The sequence below is a fragment of the Amblyomma americanum genome, chromosome 2 (assembly GCF_052857255.1).
Source record: "Amblyomma americanum isolate KBUSLIRL-KWMA chromosome 2, ASM5285725v1, whole genome shotgun sequence".
NCBI classification, from domain to species: domain Eukaryota; kingdom Metazoa; phylum Arthropoda; class Arachnida; order Ixodida; family Ixodidae; genus Amblyomma; species Amblyomma americanum.
Genome location: NC_135498.1, coordinates 160,746,204 through 160,765,088, shown reverse-complemented (window position 1 = coordinate 160,765,088; position 18,885 = coordinate 160,746,204). Strand labels below are relative to the sequence as shown.

Genomic DNA, 18,885 nt, shown 5'->3' with positions numbered 1-18,885 from the left:
GCCTTTACCTATTAGCCATCGCGTCATCCCCTTAAGGCCGCGGTACGGCAGCGGCTACCTTTGCGCAGTTAGGGCGCAGATCAGAAGGGGTGCGGCGGCGTCGCAGCGGCGCGTACGTAAAACCATGCAGACGTAGAATTGCCAGCTGCGTGAGTTACATCACGCCGCATCGCGCGGCGACTGCGTCCAGAAAGTTAGTGGGCGGGCTTATGCCTTTTCACACGTAAGCAGTCTTGAGTGTGTCTGTCGACTTCTTTCCTTCCCCATGCTAAGAAAGTTTTTTTTAACTCTTAAGAGTTACCATATGGCATAAAAGAGGCTGTCGATAAGCTTAAGTAAGTCGTAGAGGCTGTTCTCTTCCAGCAACCTGAGCAGGTGTCCTGCTCTTGTGTTGTCCGTTAGTCATAAGGCAAGGTGGTAGCCGTAAGCCCAACTTCCAGTAATCGTCTTCTTCTTGAGTCCTGCGTTCCTGGACACCTCCTCAAAAGGTATTGAAGATGCACCTCAGCGGCTGGCTGGCGTGGAACATTTGGGAGATGTGCTGGCCAATGCATGTTCCTGAGAGCCCCATCGGCATGTCACCGGAGGTGTAAGGACCGTTCCAGCCGCTATCCTTGTAAGGGATACCTCCTCCAATGTCATTAAGTTTTGAGGGAGAGAGGTGCTAATAGGAGCTCCTGTCAAGATGCAAGGAACTGTGTTACGACACAGGACATACATTTCAATTTCTAGTCCTAGCGTGTTATGAAACAATTAACGTAGGTTGCGCAACCGGCATGCGAAGCTTTGCCGCTGTATGCTTTCCAGAGCAGGAAATCCAAAGCAGTTGAAGTTGGTTGCTTTCACCTAGTGAGCGACAAAGAAGAAGATCAGCAGATGTTCTTTCTGTGGCCACAGGTACCACCGCACAATCCTGAAAGCCCACTGACTCCCTGCAGACGACTTCTGACGGCAACATTGTTTCCTTGTCACCAAATATGGAACAGTTTGTTTCGTCGCCTCCTGGAGCTCGTGGGAACCAAAGCACGGCTGCGGCGTCTCCTGTACCGCGGACTGCAGCCTTACAGGACACGGTATTGAACGTAATATAATTATAATGTTTATTGCAGCACTTCAGATAAGTATTCCGAAATGCTGTGATGTCATTTTTGGTAACCCAGCTCCTTTACTCCATCCAGGTAGGAGTTGTCTTAAACTATGCACGCGTTTGCACATTTAAATAACAAACGCTCATGCTGCTGTTAACGAATTCTCAGGTCTTTCCTTGGCTTCTCTTTGCTTACACGACCACTGCCATTACATATGGGGAAATGAAGCATCCTGGAAGGATCGAATGTTTTGAGAGTAGGTTGTATTGCTCGTCGTTCAGTCATTAGGAAAAGACGGAGAGTAATTACGCGTCTTTTACTTTGACCTTATTTGTGTTGTGCGCATCCCTATTACGCAAGATATATTTTAAAAAACGCCACGAACAATACGAGCAAGACGCTGCCAGCCAGTGGTGATGATGTCGCTGCCACATCTCGAAAATAAGATCGGACATATTAATTGAGATACGTATACACCACAATGCTCTAAAGGAACGCGGAGGTTACCGTCATGAATACGCGTGTCTTTGAAGCCATCATGCTTTAATAAGTGTTCATTGAAAAATAAAAGGAAAAAGCGCATGCCGGCTTAATCGGTACATAACATCATAAAGCGTTAGAAGCCAATTTTTCGTCGTCGAAAGCTTCACTAAACATAAATCATTTCTTAAGCTAATACACTTTGGAAATTACAACTAGAACAAATAATTCCTGAGGCGCCAAACGAGCTAGTGAGTGAATGATATCTTACATAGAAAACTGCCCCTTAAATGCCAGCGATTCTCTTTGGATCGCCGTGTGTTATCACTCTCAGTCGGCCAATAATAGGCATCTCATGACAATCTACAATACGCCCGTGTGGACTGCAGTGCACCAGTCCTGTTGTAGATAGAAACGAGCGTACCTTCTGCACTCGTAGCGAACACATTTTCTCCAGTATTGCCAACCGCCACCATCGTATCGACTGTGGCGTACTGTAAACTGTACTTCGTCGGAACCGAAACAGTTGTATTGTGAAGGCAACAAAGGACGCCACACTATAGAAAATGTTAATATACGACATGAATTTCTGGTCTTCCGACAGATTTGTATCCCGGAATATTGGAAGAATTTTTGCTCTAAGAATAAAAATACGTCCTATGCATACTGTACAGGAAAATAAATATGCGGTCCTCGATCATGTGTCTGAATACAGGAGATTCTGCAGTCGTTTGAAGCAAATTGAGGCGACGATTTGCTGCGTCGTTACAAGACACAGCTGGTGCAGGCGCCGCGCACACGAGGACTACTACACTGTATTTATGTCGATGAGCGCGAAGGAAGCGACGGAAGGCACGCGATTCGCTTCCAGGGGCTTATGCGTCATGGCCACCAGCAGCAGCAGCATGGGCGGCCCAGAGTCGCGCCTCCTGGGAAGCCGCGTCCCGCTGCCGGAGTCGCCACGCCGTCAGATTCCCGCATCCTCTCGAGCAGCGACGGGATTCCCCGGATGCCGTCCCCGTTCAACTCCCTGTTGATGCTGCCTTCCGACGAAAGGGTGAGTCCGCGGCGAGAGCGGATGCACATTTATTGAACTTCCGTCGGCACATTCATACAGGGACCCTGGGGACCACTGCGGTCAATTTTCCGTTGTGCGCAAAAATGATTCTGCGGCACCTTTTTTGGGGTTGTCGATGTTTGTCCCTCTGCAAAAGATGCAATTACTGCTGCGAAAATTCCATAAAAAATGTCCTTCACCTCGATTCAAACCCTTGACGTCTACACCGAAAAGGACTCCGTAATCACCGTAATGAAGTGAATGTCTGCGCAGCTATAGCCTATGGGCATGGGAAGGGCATGTAATGCGAAGGAAACGTAACCGATGGTTCCGAAGAGTAAGGGAATGAATTCCAAAAGATAGCCGCCGTGGTGGCTGAGTGGTTATGGCGCTCGGCTGCTGGCCCGAAAGACGCGGGCTCGATCCCGGCCGCGGCGATAGAATTTCGATGGAGGCGAAATTCTAGAGGCCCGTGTGCTGTGCGATGTCAGGGAACGTTAATGAACATCAGGTGGTCGAAATTTCCGGAGACCTTCACTACGGCGTCCCTCATAGCCTGAGTCGCTTTGGGACGTTAAACCCTCATAAACCAAACCGATTCCAAAAAAAAGGCAAGCGTAGCAGGGGGCAGCAGAAAGTTAGGTTGGCGGATGAGATTAAAAAGTGTGCATGCCTAGGGCTGGTACCGGATAGGGTTAATTGGACAGATATGGGACAGGCCTTTGCCGTCAGTGGACGTAGTCACGCTGAAGATGATGATGATGATGATGCTGATGATGAATCCGCAGATGAAACTGTGTTAGAATCCGGTAATCAAACGGTGTTAGAATCCGATAATCAAACAGTGCAGGCGAAGCTAAATTGGTCCTCAGTGTCCGTTTAAATGGTCTGTAATGAGTAAACTCACCTGCTTTGCATGCAGCTGAAAGAGTAAGGAAAGCTTGTGACACCTAGTGGCACGGGTTGGGATACTGTATCTTTTTTTCTTTTTCGGATGTTCCACGCTCGTTTTCATAGAAGTGAAAAGACAGGTCATGATTATATAGCGGTTGCCGCTGCAAAATATATTTGTTTTAAGCGCTGACTAGAGACAGATTAAGAATAGTACAGCTGTAAAGCCTACGGACTTCATTTTCTTGACCTAGCGGGACCATGAAAAAGTTCCGCCTACAAACCGCTATGATTTTAGCAGCTTACAGCACTTTATACTGACTTTTATACCACACACCATTAAAATTACTGCGATGCTAATTTTTTCACCAATGTCCACTACGCGTGGCAGCTATATGTTTCTTTAAAAGGGACGAGTACACTTTTTATGCAAATAGCAACAGTCCAGGGGCCTCTGTACATTCACTGAGAACGTAATACCAGGCTTACATCCTGCTGAGAAGAGCCTTGGTACTAAGATTTTATTAGGCCGCATACCGGAGCGTGTCAGTGATGAATACACGTTGATATTCTGCCATCTCCCACCTTCATAAAACCGCGCAGCACTCAGTGAGCATGCTGAAAAATAAATTCAAGTCGAGAAATTCAACACAAAAATTTCTGTCATCGCAACAGATTTTATGTAATCTTTTTTTTACAATAACTTGTAGTATCAACAGAATTGTGCGTAGTTACAGGCAAGTACTACAGAACTACAGACTGCAGAAAATCACTACAGAAAATACTGATAATAATAATAATTGTTTTTTTTGGGAAAGGAATTGGCGCAGTATCTGTCTCATATATCGTTGGACACCTGAACCGCACCGTAAGGGAAGGAATAAAGGAGGGAGTGAAAGAAGAAAGGAAGAAAGAGGTGCCGTAGTGGAGGGCTGCGGAATAATTTCGATCACCTGGGGATCTTTAACGTGCATTGACATCGCACAGCACACGGGCGTCATTTTTTTTCCTCGGCACAGAGTGAGTGAGTGGATCAACTTTATTGTCCAACAGAAAAGGCTTCTTCCCTTCCCCAGGTCCTCCCCCTAGAGGAGAGGCACCCTAAGGCAGGTGGGAATCCGCTTCAGATGCTGGCCGAAATCCCTTGGATCTCGGCGGCCTCTTCAGCCAGTCGAACAGCTAGCAGCTGGTGCTCCGGGGTTGGGCTTTCCAGCAAGGCCTCCCAGGCTTCCCTACTATTAATTTTGTTTGCCCTGCCTGGGGAATGCAAGCATTCCCATGTTATGTGGTTCAGGGTACCACTCTACCCGCAAACCCTGCAGCCCTCATCTTCAAAATCTGGGAATATATATTTATTCAAGACCGGATTTGGATAAGTATCTGCGCGCAGACACCTCCATGCCGTCATCTGTTTTCCGTCTAAAGTCTTGTCTGGAGGGGGGAGTTTCAGATGCTGCCTTCTATTATATTGCGTCACATCATAATACGACAGCAGACGCCCTTCTCGGTTGTAGCCTTCCTCGGCTTGCTCATTCCGACCTGCTCGGCAGTAGAGATCTCGAGCCAGGTTGTGAGCAGCCTCGTTGCCACTTACAGATTCGTGCGCCGGGGTCAAAATTAGATTGATTGTCCTATCCAATTCTCTTTGTCTTAGAATTTTGAGTGCCATGGGAGATATCCTCCCGCTACCAAAATTCTGAATTGCAGTTTTACTGTCGCTCAACACATACGTGGCCTTTGTGCCGACGCAAGCAAGAGCTATTGCAACCTCCTCTGCCACATCAATATCATCACTCGGAACCGATAGTGCCAAAATCGGGCCCCCTCCCCCGGCCACCACTACCGCTAAGGTGCTTTCTCCTCTTTTTCCGCCCGCCGCATTCGCAAATGCGACCTGCTCCCTCGGCTTCTTTGAATATATGCGTTCCAGCGCCTCCGCCCTTTTCTGCCTTCTCTCTTTATTATATTCTGGGTGCATGTTTCACGGCAGAGGGGGGAACTCTAAGGCACTCTCGTGCCATCTATCCTATGGTGGCCTGGCTGCCCCTCCCCCTCTCCGGATTCAGCCCCGCTTTTTCCAGAATTGCCCTCCCCACCCTTGTGGTGCTGAGCCTTTCTAACTGCGAGACATTTACCGCTTCAATCAGTTCCACCAAAGTATTATGCACTCCCATAGCCAACAATCTCTCCGTGGACGCCGTCATAGGCAGCCCCAGAGCCCTCTTGATACACTTTCTCATAAGCGCATCAATTTTCCCCCTTTCTGTCGCCTTTAAATTCAAGTAAGGCGTCGCATAGCTCACCCTACTTGTAATAAAGGCCTGAACCAATTTAATCATATTTTTCTCTCTAAGACCCCCTTTCTTACTTGAGATTCTCCTAAGGAGACCCAAAGTGTGCATGGCGTAGCCTTCCAACTTTTGGATGGTAACAGTATTCTGGCCATTCGCCTGCAGGTGTAACCCCAGGATCCTAATCGTCTTCACCTCCGGAACCTGCACCAACCTACCAGAATTTGAATTTTTGAAGGCGGCTTATTTCTAAGTACCCTGCCCTTGTATTGGAATAATTCAGGCTTTTCCGGAGAGCACTCCAGCCCCCTTTCCTCCGCGTATGTTACAATACAGTCGGCTGCCGCCTGGAGAGTTTGTTCAATCTCTCCATCACTGCCCTTATCCATCCACAAATTAATGTCATCTGTCATTGAGAGACAAATTCTGACAGCGTTGTGCGTGTGTGTGTTATGCCTCTTTTCCCTTCTCTCCTCCTCCTTTTAGTCCCCTAATCTCTCTTCCCCAGTGCAGGGTAGCCAACCGGAACCCCTTCCTGGTTAACATCTCCCTGCCTTTCCCTCCTTCTATCTATCTATCTATCTATCTATCTATCTATCTATCTATCTATCTATCTATCTATCTATCTATCTATCTATCTATCTATCTATCTATCTATCTATCTATCTATCTATCTATCTATCTATCTATCTATCTATCTATCTATCTATCTATCTATCTATCTATCTATCTATCTATCTATCTATCTATCTATCTATCTATCTATCTATCTATCTATCTATCTATCTATCTATCTATCTATCTATCTATCTATCTATCTATCTATCTATCTATCTATCTATCTATCTATCTATCTATCTATCTATCTATCTATCTATCTATCTATCTATCTATCTATCTATCTATCTATCTATCTATCTATCTATCTATCTATCTATCTATCTATCTATCTATCTATCTATCTATCTATCTATCTATCTATCTATCTATCTATCTATCTATCTATCTATCTATCTATCTATCTATCTATCTATCTATCTATCTATCTATCTATCTATCTATCTATCTATCTATCTATCTATCTATCTATCTATCTATCTATCTATCTATCTATCTATCTATCTATCTATCTATCTATCTATCTATCTATCTATCTATCTATCTATCTATCTATCTATCTATCTATCTATCTATCTATCTATCTATCTATCTATCTATCTATCTATCTATCTATCTATCTATCTATCTATCTATCTATCTATCTATCTATCTATCTATCTATCTATCTATCTATCTATCTATCTATCTATCTATCTATCTATCTATCTATCTATCTATCTATCTATCTATCTATCTATCTATCTATCTATCTATCTATCTATCTATCTATCTATCTATCTATCTATCTATCTATCTATCTATCTATCTATCTATCTATCTATCTATCTATCTATCTATCTATCTATCTATCTATCTATCTATCTATCTATCTATCTATCTATCTATCTATCTATCTATCTATCTATCTATCTATCTATCTATCTATCTATCTATCTATCTATCTATCTATCTATCTATCTATCTATCTATCTATCTATCTATCTATCTATCTATCTATCTATCTATCTATCTATCTATCTATCTATCTATCTATCTATCTATCTATCTATCTATCTATCTATCTATCTATCTATCTATCTATCTATCTATCTATCTATCTATCTATCTATCTATCTATCTATCTATCTATCTATCTATCTATCTATCTATCTATCTATCTATCTATCTATCTATCTATCTATCTATCTATCTATCTATCTATCTATCTATCTATCTATCTATCTATCTATCTATCTATCTATCTATCTATCTATCTATCTATCTATCTATCTATCTATCTATCTATCTATCTATCTATCTATCTATCCGAAGTGTTCTCCTGAAAAACTACCTCGGCTCTCCTTTCTCGCAAGAAATCCCTGATGTAGTTGTAGGTTCTCACACCTACACCTACCTCATTCAGCCCCACTAGGACCGCCGAGTGTTTAACATTATCGATGGCCTTCTTTAGATCCAGCCCTAAAATCACCTTCGCATCCTTTGTCTTAGAATCCACAATGTCATGCTTCAGGAGCAACATAACATCCTGCGTGCTAAGATGCGGTCTAAAACCGAACATTTCGTCCGGCCACAGCCCCTTTGCACTACATGTTCCATGAATTTTCCGATGCACAAGGTCAATGAGATTGGCCGAAGATTACCTATTCCAGGTTTCTTTCCTGGCTTAGGAATTAGTATCACCTTCGCCATTTTCCACTGATCCGGGATTCTCCCCTCTATCCAGCATAAATTCATAAATCTAGTGATATCCCTAATAGAGCTATCATTTAGATTTCTCAGAATTTTGTTAGTAATGCCATCGGGCCCCGGTGCCGACCTAACGTTTAGTCTGTTTCGGCCCTCACTTCCGCCTCAGTGAAATCCGAATCCAATGCCAAATTTTCCTCCCTCTCGTAGTCTGGTAGCTGTACCGAGCTGGTGTCTCCTATATATGTCTCCACCAATTTTTCCATGAATGCCTGATCACTAAGATCCCCACACGCATGTCTAACTTCGGCCATGTTTACCCTCGCCTGACCTTTGTATCTCTCCGGGCCAAGCAAGTGTCTTAACAAGTTCCAAGTCCTAGGAGGATTCATGCCCCTCTCCATCTCTCCACAATTACTGTACCATTGCTGTTCGCATAGCTTGAATGCATAGTCTTCAATCTATTGAGTCTGGCCAAGCGATTACCAACGGCGGTCTGTATCAGCTGTACTTAACCGAAAAATATTAGGTGAGTTTTCACCTTGACGTCATGCCTTAGTCGTCCACGCATTTCTCTTGAGCTTTCGAGATAGCTCCCTGAGCTGAGCGCCTTCACCCTATGACGCAGACCAGCCAGCGGGATATCCGGCCAGATTCCAGCTGGACGTTACGGTACGGTACGGTACGGCAGAAAATACTACCGCACAAAAGAAAAGTATGCTACAAAATATTCTGTCGTATTTTGGACACGGTTCTGTCATTTCTTTCGACTTTGATGCCCGTTTTTAAATTGGCAAGCTTACTCCTAAAGCGCCATCTTCGATGGATAGGCAGATACGATTTGTTGAGACAGACCATTTGGCCTCACGTCGGACAATTACGACGCAAAGCCTCAGCTCACAGCGGGAGAGTAACATCAACAGTAAATCGTTTCAGCAGCTTAATATTCAGGCACTTTCTTCCCGCGTGCGGGGGGTAATGCCTGCACACTTTAGAATACGATTTGGTTTCTCGGCAAAATATGACGCAATTTAAAAAAAATTATAGCATTTGACTGCTAACTTTGGGCAATGCAGATTACCTCGTAAGGTTTAGGGCTCGAGAAGAGCGAACAGGAGACGTCTGATGGCAGTAGTGGCTGTAACTTCTGAGGAGACCGTCCTGGGGTGTCGGTGAAGATGTGGGCGGGGTCATGTGAGCGGCTGCTTTCAGAGGCATGCATCAGGAGGGTTCTTAAAGCACAGTGAAATGGGAGACGCCGAAGTCGTCATTGTTTATTTGGAGTGGAAGCCGAGTAGAAGAAAGGGCACGCAAAGGAAAGCATCGCGCCTATGTTAAACAGTCGGTGTGCAAGGAGGCTGCTCTTTGCAAGCCAAAGCGAACCACAGGAACCATAACACCTTGGCCGTCAGACACTCAACACAGACAGCATCGACAATCTTTCTTTCTAGGTCACGTAGTGGCACCTCACTAGTCAAAAAATGGTTCAATGAGAACGGGTGTCATATCCCATGTGGAAATAATTTTTTTTTCGCCGTGCGAACTGAACAGAGCGTGCGTTCTTGAAAGAGTCAGCCGCAGTGTTCGAGTGGTATTTTTTGGTGCCTAATTGTAATACGATCGCTTTTTTAGCGAGCAAGCACCTCATTCATTTTACCACACGTTTTGCTCAGATTTTTGGGGTGTCCTATACCCCTTTTTAATTTTTCAATTGGCGGTAAGCCTGCGATAGTTTGCTCCTGTGGTCTTGGTCTAGAAATTTTGTTCGGTTAACTTTTGTGTGTATTGAAGATATAATTCTACTGGTTCTGTAGGATGCTCTACAAAAAATTAATAACACATTTCTGCCTGCACTCCCCCCCCCCCCCCCCCCCCCTACCCCAGCTCCTTCCTGTGTGGCGCCCGGTCCTGACCAGTTAGGTACCGGCTAATGAAGATATATGGCTCCATACAATTTTGTAATGACTATGACTCTGTGTGGGTTGTGCGCCGGTTGAAAAATTCATTTTTTTTCCTCGACACAGATTACCAACGCCGGTCTGTATCAGCTGTACTTAACCGAAAAATATTAGGTCAGTTTTCACCTTGATATCATGCCTTAGTCGTGCACGCATTTCTCTTGAGCTTTCGAGATTAGCTCCCTGAGCTGAGCGCCTTCACCCTATGACGCAGACCAGCCAGCGGGATATCCGGCCAGATTCCAGCTGGACTCTGCCGCAGATATGCATTGGCCTGTGTGGTGCCGTGGCTTTCGTGCTGGCGATACTGTTCGCTGGCACACTGGCCGTCAGGACTCTGCAGACCTACGAACTGCTACGACCGGTGACCTCTGGCAAACTGAAGGAGCCCATGGGTCAATCGACAGGCCCCGCTACGATTACGGCAGTCATGGATTCGGGGGCCGCCTTGAACACCACCGAAACGGCGTTCCCTAATGTCACTCCATGACCGCCACCTCCGGCGCTATAAAAAGAGACCCGTGTACGCTGTTTGTCCGCTCATTTATATTTTGCATAAGAATAAAGTCTGACTCTGATTCTTATTCTTCTGGGTCAACGTCCTACATTGACGTGCAGCTTACGAGAGACTGTTTATTTTTTATATAAAGTTGGGAAGAGAGATTAAGGAGCGACAGAAGCGTGTGCACGGAAGAAGAAATGTTGAAGTGAACACACATTCAAAATGAGGCACACAAGCACTGAAACGGCAATTATGTTTTTTTTTACGGATAAATAAAGCGTGTGCGCGTAAGAAGTAAAGAAATAAAAGGAAGAAAGGAACGATTTTTACCCTGAATCAATTCATCAGTTGAAGAAAATTATTTGTCAGGGCCTATGCTGAGTGCTGAGAAAGAAGCTGAAGGCTATTTTTAATATGGCCTGAGGAGTCCGCTGCCCACTTCGGTTCCTACAGCATTAATTCAAAATGCAGTAGAGTGTAACGCACTTTGGAGAGTAATCGAAGTAATGACTTGGTACAGAACGGAAACAGCGTACTCACCGTAGATGGTGGTTTGGTTTGTGAGGGTTTAACGTCCCAAAGCGACTGATGCTACGAGGGACGCCGTAGTGAAGGGCTCCTGAACTTTCGGCCACCTGAGGTTCTTTAACGTGCACTGACATCGCACAGTACACGGGCCTCTAGAATTTCGCCTCCATCGAAATTCGACCGCCGCGGCCGGGATCGAACCCGCGTATTTCAGGTCAGCAGCCGAGTGCCTTAACCACTGAGCCACCGCGGTGACTTTCACAGTAGATGAATAAACGTTTCAGAAGTAATGCAGGAGTCCACGCACTAAAGACAAATGAATGACAGAGCAGTTCAGTAGTTTGTAAAACATCCCGACTGTGTTACAGAAATCGAAAAATGAGAGAGACAGTGCAGTAGTACTTAGTTCATAGAAACGAGCAATCAAGCAGAAAGGTGACCCAAGCATCTTTATTAGTCTTAAGAAAAAGAAAACAATCTTAGAACAGCGTACATATCACGCTGTTTCTGCGAAAAAGTTCTGTACACGTTTTGAAGTTACACTAAAGGGCAATACTAACTCAGGCTAGACTGCTGGGTAAGGTCACCTGTTAGAAAATACGTTTTTACTGAAAACAAGGCTTTTATAAGCCAGAAAATTGAGGAAAAGCGAGGTTCACGTGTCGCCGCCACTTGAAGATTTGTGTAGCGGCGACGAGTGACGTATTCAGGAGTGAACGCTATTTCGCCACCTCGAAGTCCAAGCACCGTCAAAAAGCGAGGAAACCAGCGCGGCGATTTTAGCCGCCAGTGTGAGGAGTCTCGTAATTAAAAACTGCATGATTGCACTTGTATGCTTAGCAGCCGAAATGCGAAAGCCTTTCCCTTTCCTGTATTTCTCCCTCCAATTTTATTTTTATTTTGGTTTTGCTTTTATTTATTTACTTTTTATTTTATTTACTATTTTATTATTATTTTTCGTTTTTTATTACATTACATATATGCTGCTTATCAACTGTTGCCTAATCAACTTTTACATTTTGTTTTAATTACCATACAGCTTTTGACTGCACTTCGTGCGGAAAACTGCCGTCTACAACTTCCGTCCACGCCAGTCATGAGCCAAGGCAGCATTAAAACACCGCAAAAAGACGACGGTGAGAAACGTTTATCGCAAATACGAGCGGAGGAAAAACGGTAAGGCGCCCGTGTGCTGTGCGATGTCAGTGCATGTTAAAGATCCCCAGGTGGTCGAAATTATTCCGGAGCCCTCCAAAACGGCACCTCTCTCTTTCACTCCCTCCTTTATCCCTTCCCTAACGGCGCGGTTCAGGTGTCCAACGATATATGAGAGAGATACTGCGCCTTTTCCTTTCCCCAAAAAACCAATTATTATTATTATTAAATACGAGCGCCGGAACCTTCGCCTCGCAGTCTGTGCGCACGCAGGCTGCGCGTACGCGATGTGCGCAGCAAGCTGAGAGTCGCTAGTTCTCAACGGCATTCACGCTTTGTGCGTGCAAACTCATCAAATCGAAAATATTAAGAGAAAAAGAAGACAACTTTATTACTCGGGGGACTCAGGCCGGCACTGAACAAAGGAACAAAAAAGGGCACAATTAAAGCGAGAAAACTGATTGCGTCCAAGAGGGACGAAGAAGGAAGTGTCAACACAGACGGAAACACGCTTCAGGATTTGACATTCGTTTGTGTATTAAATATGTAAACCTTAGCACCTTCTTACCACTGCACGCTCAAATGCTGATATTTAACAATTACAGACCGTACTCGAAGGTGCTCAATTTCTCGGCGGGAAAGCAGGGGATATTTGTTATTGTGCTTCTTTTTGTTCTTGTCCGCCCATGTTGGGGGTTTAGCTGTCTTGTTCACACCACAGTTAAAACAGTGCGAATGACGTGACAAAAGAAGGGAACAACACAAGCGCTGAGTGACAAATGGCAGATTTTATTCTAAGAAGCAGAGGAAAATATATTGGTTCAAAAAGATGAGCAAAAAAAAAACAACACAACTTTAAGCAGGAATTCGTACACAACGCAGCATGACAAAGAAAGGCCTGCTAAGAGGGTCTCAATTTTACAACCGGAAACTGCAAACGCTTAAAAAAAACAACAAAAACAACATAACAAGAGTAAACAGTTCGCAACAAGACAAGTGTATGGCTAAAATCTAGCAAAAGGGCGCGCGTCTAAAATTTGAAGATCTAGAAACGCGATATTCCTGTGCTTCCTGGAATAAAATCCGCTAGTTGTCAGTCAGCGCTTGTGTTGTCTCCTTCTGTTTCGTCTTTCGCGCTGTTTAAACTATGAAACTTCAACAAGCCCAGTTCGCCACACTTGTGCTCACTTCGCAGACTGAAGACGAAAAAACGTGTCGATAATTCTGAAAAAAGCCTTAGCTCCCATGCTTCGTTGTTTTGAGCGCGCCGTCACATTCATGTTAGCAGTTTTTTCAAGATACTAGAAGGTAACAGAGCTAATTATATTCAACTTTCTTCCCTAAACCTATTGACATTGCCATGAGCAAAATCAGTATCGTTTGCAAAATGTTACCCTTGAGGATTTTGGCATCTTGCCACGAGTACCAAAACGAATGTAGTTGTGGGAGGTATTTCTTTATACTTAATTCATTCATGCATTGCCAGCTACCTAGAGCTGCGCAAGCGCTCCCGGCTTCGAGCCACGGGTTTTGGGTGAGTTTTGTTCCAATATTCCTTTCTCTTTGCCATCTCAGTGCTGACATTGGTCATGAACTAAGTATACTTGCTATTACCTCGCAACCTTCCCTGACGGCTACACTGACGACCTCCACTACCACAGTCGTTCTTTGAACTCTCAATAGCCCAACCCGATACACCGCGCTTTGACGTTGGTGTGGTGCTTGACCCTCGTTGTTGTATATATCCGGGGCCTGTGCGAGGCGGCCCTGACCAGCGGCGAGCCGGACATACCGCACATGCTAGTCCGGCTATAGTCGGATGCAGCTCAAGTGCGAATCGACTTTTCTTCCTCAAAGAACCACCTTCACGCCAATGGCGTCGGCCGGTTCTCATGACCCTGCTAGCGTCACAATACAGGGAGCGGCAGATAAAATGGGGACGTCCCTTGCCTCCGCAGTGGGAGATACTATTTTCCTTCTATTGCCGGTACTCCCTCTGCATTGTCACGCTATCAGGGTCACGCGAACCGGCCGACGCCATTGGCTGCAACGGGGTCCTTTGATGGGGAAAAGCCGGTTCGCTCTTGAGCTGTACCCGACTATAATGCGCCAGTCGGTGCGAGCCAGCGTCGTCCTGGACTAGGGATGCCATCCTGGCCTACTTAACAACGCTTTGTCTTCCCTTTCCTTTCTTTTGGTAGAGTAAGAAAAACATTTAACCCATAGAAAAGTTAGGTGGGCCGTCATTCCAGAAGCCCACTGGCTTTTGCCGCCGCTCTTGGGCAGTTCACTAGCGAGACCCCGTCTTCCGAATGTTAGCTGGACAGCGCGGCCTCCCAGTCCTCAGTTGTTGGGTTATTGATTCTTGGTATTGCTCAGTTTTTATTGGGAAATAAAAATTTTATGACCATCATCATCAGTGACGCATCACTGCACTACGGCTAATAAGGAAAAAGAAGACACAGCGATAGCCTGGCAGAGCGCCGTTGTCCAAGAGCCTACCATCACTCCACTCGTCATGCCAGGAATGCAGCCGTCATGCGCCTGTGTGGACCGCACAGCCAACTTCACTGACGACGCCTTGGCCGAGACGGGCGACTACTTCACAGCGAGGGAAGACATGGGGACATGGCAGCCCTCGGGCGCTGCGCCTTTAAAGCAGGATGCCGTTGAGGACCCCGAGGAAGACAGCCCTGGCGATGGTAAAGACCGACTGCCACTGGTGCTGATGTGCGTGGTCGTGGTGCTGCTGGTCGCCTTTCTGTTAATTTTCCTCACCACGGCGAGAAGAGACCGGGACGCGCCGTTCCCCATCCGCCGAGCTGCAGTCACCCGGGCAGAGGGCCAGGACACTGGCACCGATGGCGATTTGAACCCTCTCTCCGCCTTTGTTACCACGAAACAAGATCAGGACACCACCCTGGAGACACTGTCAACGACTCGGCATCACCTTAGGCCATCTTTTACTGTAACGTACGAAATTGCTACATCCACGCCCGATGTTGATGTGCTGTCAAACGGAACAGACCTGAATACGACTGTAGCTTAATAGGCTGTGCTTTGTGCAGCTCAAACTATACAATAAGAATGGTACAGTCTGTCGCTTGGTCTTTTTAATTTATTAAGGCATCAAACTGAGCTTGCATTCAGCCAACAGCCGGGCCGTTTGCATCACCCAAAAGTGGAAAGCAAAAAATGCTATCAAACTATATTTTCCCCTTAGAAAGCACCAGCTAAAATTGCAATAGCTAAAAACATGAATGTGATGCAACCTTTCAGAATTTTTTTTCACTTAACTAAGTCTTTCTTTTGATGTGGTCACAGTTTTGATTCCGTTTTTAGTTTTCTCGTAAATGAGACAGATGTCACCGTGCGATATACCCGACTATTCCATGGGATAGCCACAGCGATATCATTTTTCGTGTATAGGCGAGTATCCCGCTGCGTCAAGTACGTCGAGATGCTGGACAGTGCCTTGTGAAGCCGCCACCGCCTGGTGTAGTGCCTAGGCGTCGAGTTAAATATGCCTTTTTAAAAGCGTGTAGACGTCGGCCAATTCATTATGCATCATGTCCAGTCTCAGCAGGGCATCACCGGTGAGAGTGGGCGGAAACTGTACTAATCAAAATCGTTTACTTCTTTTCGAAGAAAATAATCGCATCATAGCACGTTGTTTTACTAGACAGCAGAGTCTCCACCTCCGCTGAAAATTTATTGGTCGCAGGCCGCCTCGACATCTTTCGCAGCGAGCAGTTGATTCTATTTGTCGGCAAGGAAAGTTACTGCGTATTCGACCGTCTGCAGTGATTTCAGCAGTACCTCCACAGTAATCATCAAAAGCAGCCGCTGGGGCCGTATTCCTTCGCTCCTTCACTGCTCCTTCACTGTGCCGCGTTCGCCGATGCTCGCCGCGATATGCTTGAGGCCTATAGGGCGCAGAACACACTACCAGACTCCATCAAGACGCTATTGTGGCCGCAGGGCAGTGCGCGCACTCGTGAGCGAACTTTGGTGAGCCTCTGTACATTCCTCGAACACACGGGCTTGGCGTCCCGTCTGTTCTCCCTCAGGTAGTTACACGCAGTGACCGAATGCTCCACGAGTTCTGCCTTGAACGATTAATAACTGGACGCCCCACTCCAGTTGTAGCCAACACAGTGCTGTGCGCGTGTGTTTTAATTCCTCTAAAATGAACTAATCACGCGCACAACCAGGACACATTTCTTATTGCGTAAATAGTTTGTGTATATTACTTCTCCCCCTATCCTCTCTTCCTGTCCCCTCACCTCTTTCATTTCATTTCTCCATTCTGCCTGCTATCCTTTATTTCCGCTGCCCCAGCTCAGGTGCTCCAGTATCGAATGCAGATGCCGGGGCTAGCAGAAATCTTTTCCTTCCTTTTTACTATTATTTTATTAAACAACCACTAACGGGCCGTATTCTATAAGCTGTCTATTTTAAAATGGCCATTTCACGGCCGTCTCGCGCTCTGTCTTTGGTCACTTAGATATACCCGTGGCTTTGATGCGTCGGTGGAAAGCAAGCCGGCCATAGGTGGTCAGTGATCGGACCTGACCACTGGCTGCCATTGGATGCGAAATGCAGCCAGTGGTCAGGTCCGGTCGCCTGCTGTTGACAAAGCGCTGCGATGATAGCGGCTACATATCGCAGTCGATGGCAGCCAAAAGTGAGGTCCGGTCACTAACCACCTATGGCCGGCATGCTTTCCACTGACACATCAAAGCCACAGGTATATCTAAGTGACCAAAGACAGAGGGCGAGACGGCCGTGAAATGGCCATTTTAAAATGGACAGCTTATGGAATATGGCTTCTGGTCAAGCTTTGCAGCGAAAGAGCTGAAAGCCTCCTTGAGTGGCAGTAGGGTCTGTGCCTTTGCTGAGAGTTCCGACAATGGCATCGCTCATGCTAGGGTTCATCCCTCGCTTTATTACATTCATTACGACCACATTCTGAGAACCGCCTTATTTCCTGCCTATGAGCTCCCTGACCAGACATAGCGATCTCCGTAAATCCATTTGCAGTTTCTTTAAAAAACAAACCTTATTTTCATTCACTGCCTCGCATAAATGGTTCTGTGGGCAACACTTTTTGACATTTTGTGCAGATATTATGATCAGCTCGCCTAATAAAACAGCAGCCGTGGGCCAGGATAGTTACATTAGTGGATTAATAACTTAAACATATGCACCCTCACCTGCAGCACAAGGTTCCACGTAGTGCATCTTGATGTTCGCGGAAATGAACCCAGGAAACGAAGTGGATTCGCAGTTTGGGTTGCTTAGTTTATTCATTAACAAGAGAGAAAGCAGCGAGACGAACAAGGACGACAACACGAAAGACAGCAAACGCGCTGTACTGTCTCTCCTCCGGTCGTCCTTCTCCGCCTCGCTGTTTTGCCTCTTCTTAAGGAAACGAAGGTGCAGAAACTTATCCCAACCTAAAGTAGAGCTAGGGATCTTGCAAAATGTTTGTCTGTATGGGACCGATTACCTGTTTTAAGAACATGCAGGACTGTCAAGGTGACGCACTTCCAGCCGTGGATTCAGCAGCAAGTTTTATCTGTAGCGTCCAGTAGGACTCTCCATGGACACGCGGGTTCGATCTCGGCAGCGGCGGTCGCATTTCGATGGAGGCGAAATGCTAGAGGCCGGTGCACTGTGCGATGTCAGGGCACGTTAAAGATACCCAGGTGGTCGAAATTATTCCGGAGTCCTCCACAACGGCGTCGTTACAGCCTGAGCCGCTTTGGGACGTTAAATCCCATAAAACCTAAACCTAATCTGTATGGACAAAAATATGCGTGCTAACACCAGTGCCACATTCACACACCAAACATGCTATTCTTCTCTGCTCGGTTCCACGCGTTATTAATCATTAACTCCCCATACGTGCTAACGTTCACCATTTCTTGCAAAGCACTCCCGCTGCACTTCAGGGGCACGCGCAAGATCGTGCGACCGCTTTGAGATCCCACCCACTCGCTAAATTTCATTCCATAGATCGCAAGGTGAAATGTTGCTATATCTCTCTACTTTACGTCAACTTATAAACGCAACCGATACGGCCGCGGAAACTTTGACGTGTAAGTTTTCATAATGCACACACTATCCTGTCTTGTTATAAGTCGCATTTTCGCACCTATGCTATAATGTTCAGGAGGGACAATCCGATCCCAGACAGTTTTACATTTTTTTTTCATTTTCCTCTACTCACTACCTTGTCTTCTACATCAACAGCATATGCCTAGAACCGCCTTTATCTCATCATCATCGTCATCATCAGCCTGACTACGCCCACTGCAGGGAAAAGGCCTCACCCATGTCTCTCCAATTCGCCGTGTCCTTTGCCAGCTGCGCCCACCCTATGCCTGCAAACTTCCTAATCTTATCCACCCACCTAACTTTCTGCTGACCCCTGCTTCGCTTCCCTTCTCTTGGAATCCACTCCGTTACCCTTAAGGACCAACGGTTATCTTGCCTTCCCATCACATGCCCTGCCCAAGCCCATTTCTTTCTCTTAATTTCGACTAGGGGGTCATTAGCCCGCGTTAGTTCCCTCACCCACTTTGCACGCTTCGGGTCTCTTAAAGGGACACTGAGGAGAACG

General features: G+C 45.9%; 1 protein-coding gene across 1 annotated transcript; it reads left to right on the top strand.

The window, feature by feature from the left end:
- The first annotated feature begins 877 nt into the window (after positions 1-877).
- Positions 878-10,562, top strand: LOC144120175 (uncharacterized). Its single transcript, XM_077652598.1, has 3 exons — positions 878-1,073; positions 2,440-2,625; positions 10,287-10,562. The coding sequence occupies exons 1-3, from the start codon at positions 978-980 to the stop codon at positions 10,560-10,562; spliced, it is 558 nt and encodes a 185-aa protein (XP_077508724.1). The 5' UTR covers positions 878-977.
- Positions 10,563-18,885: the final 8,323 nt, after the last annotated feature.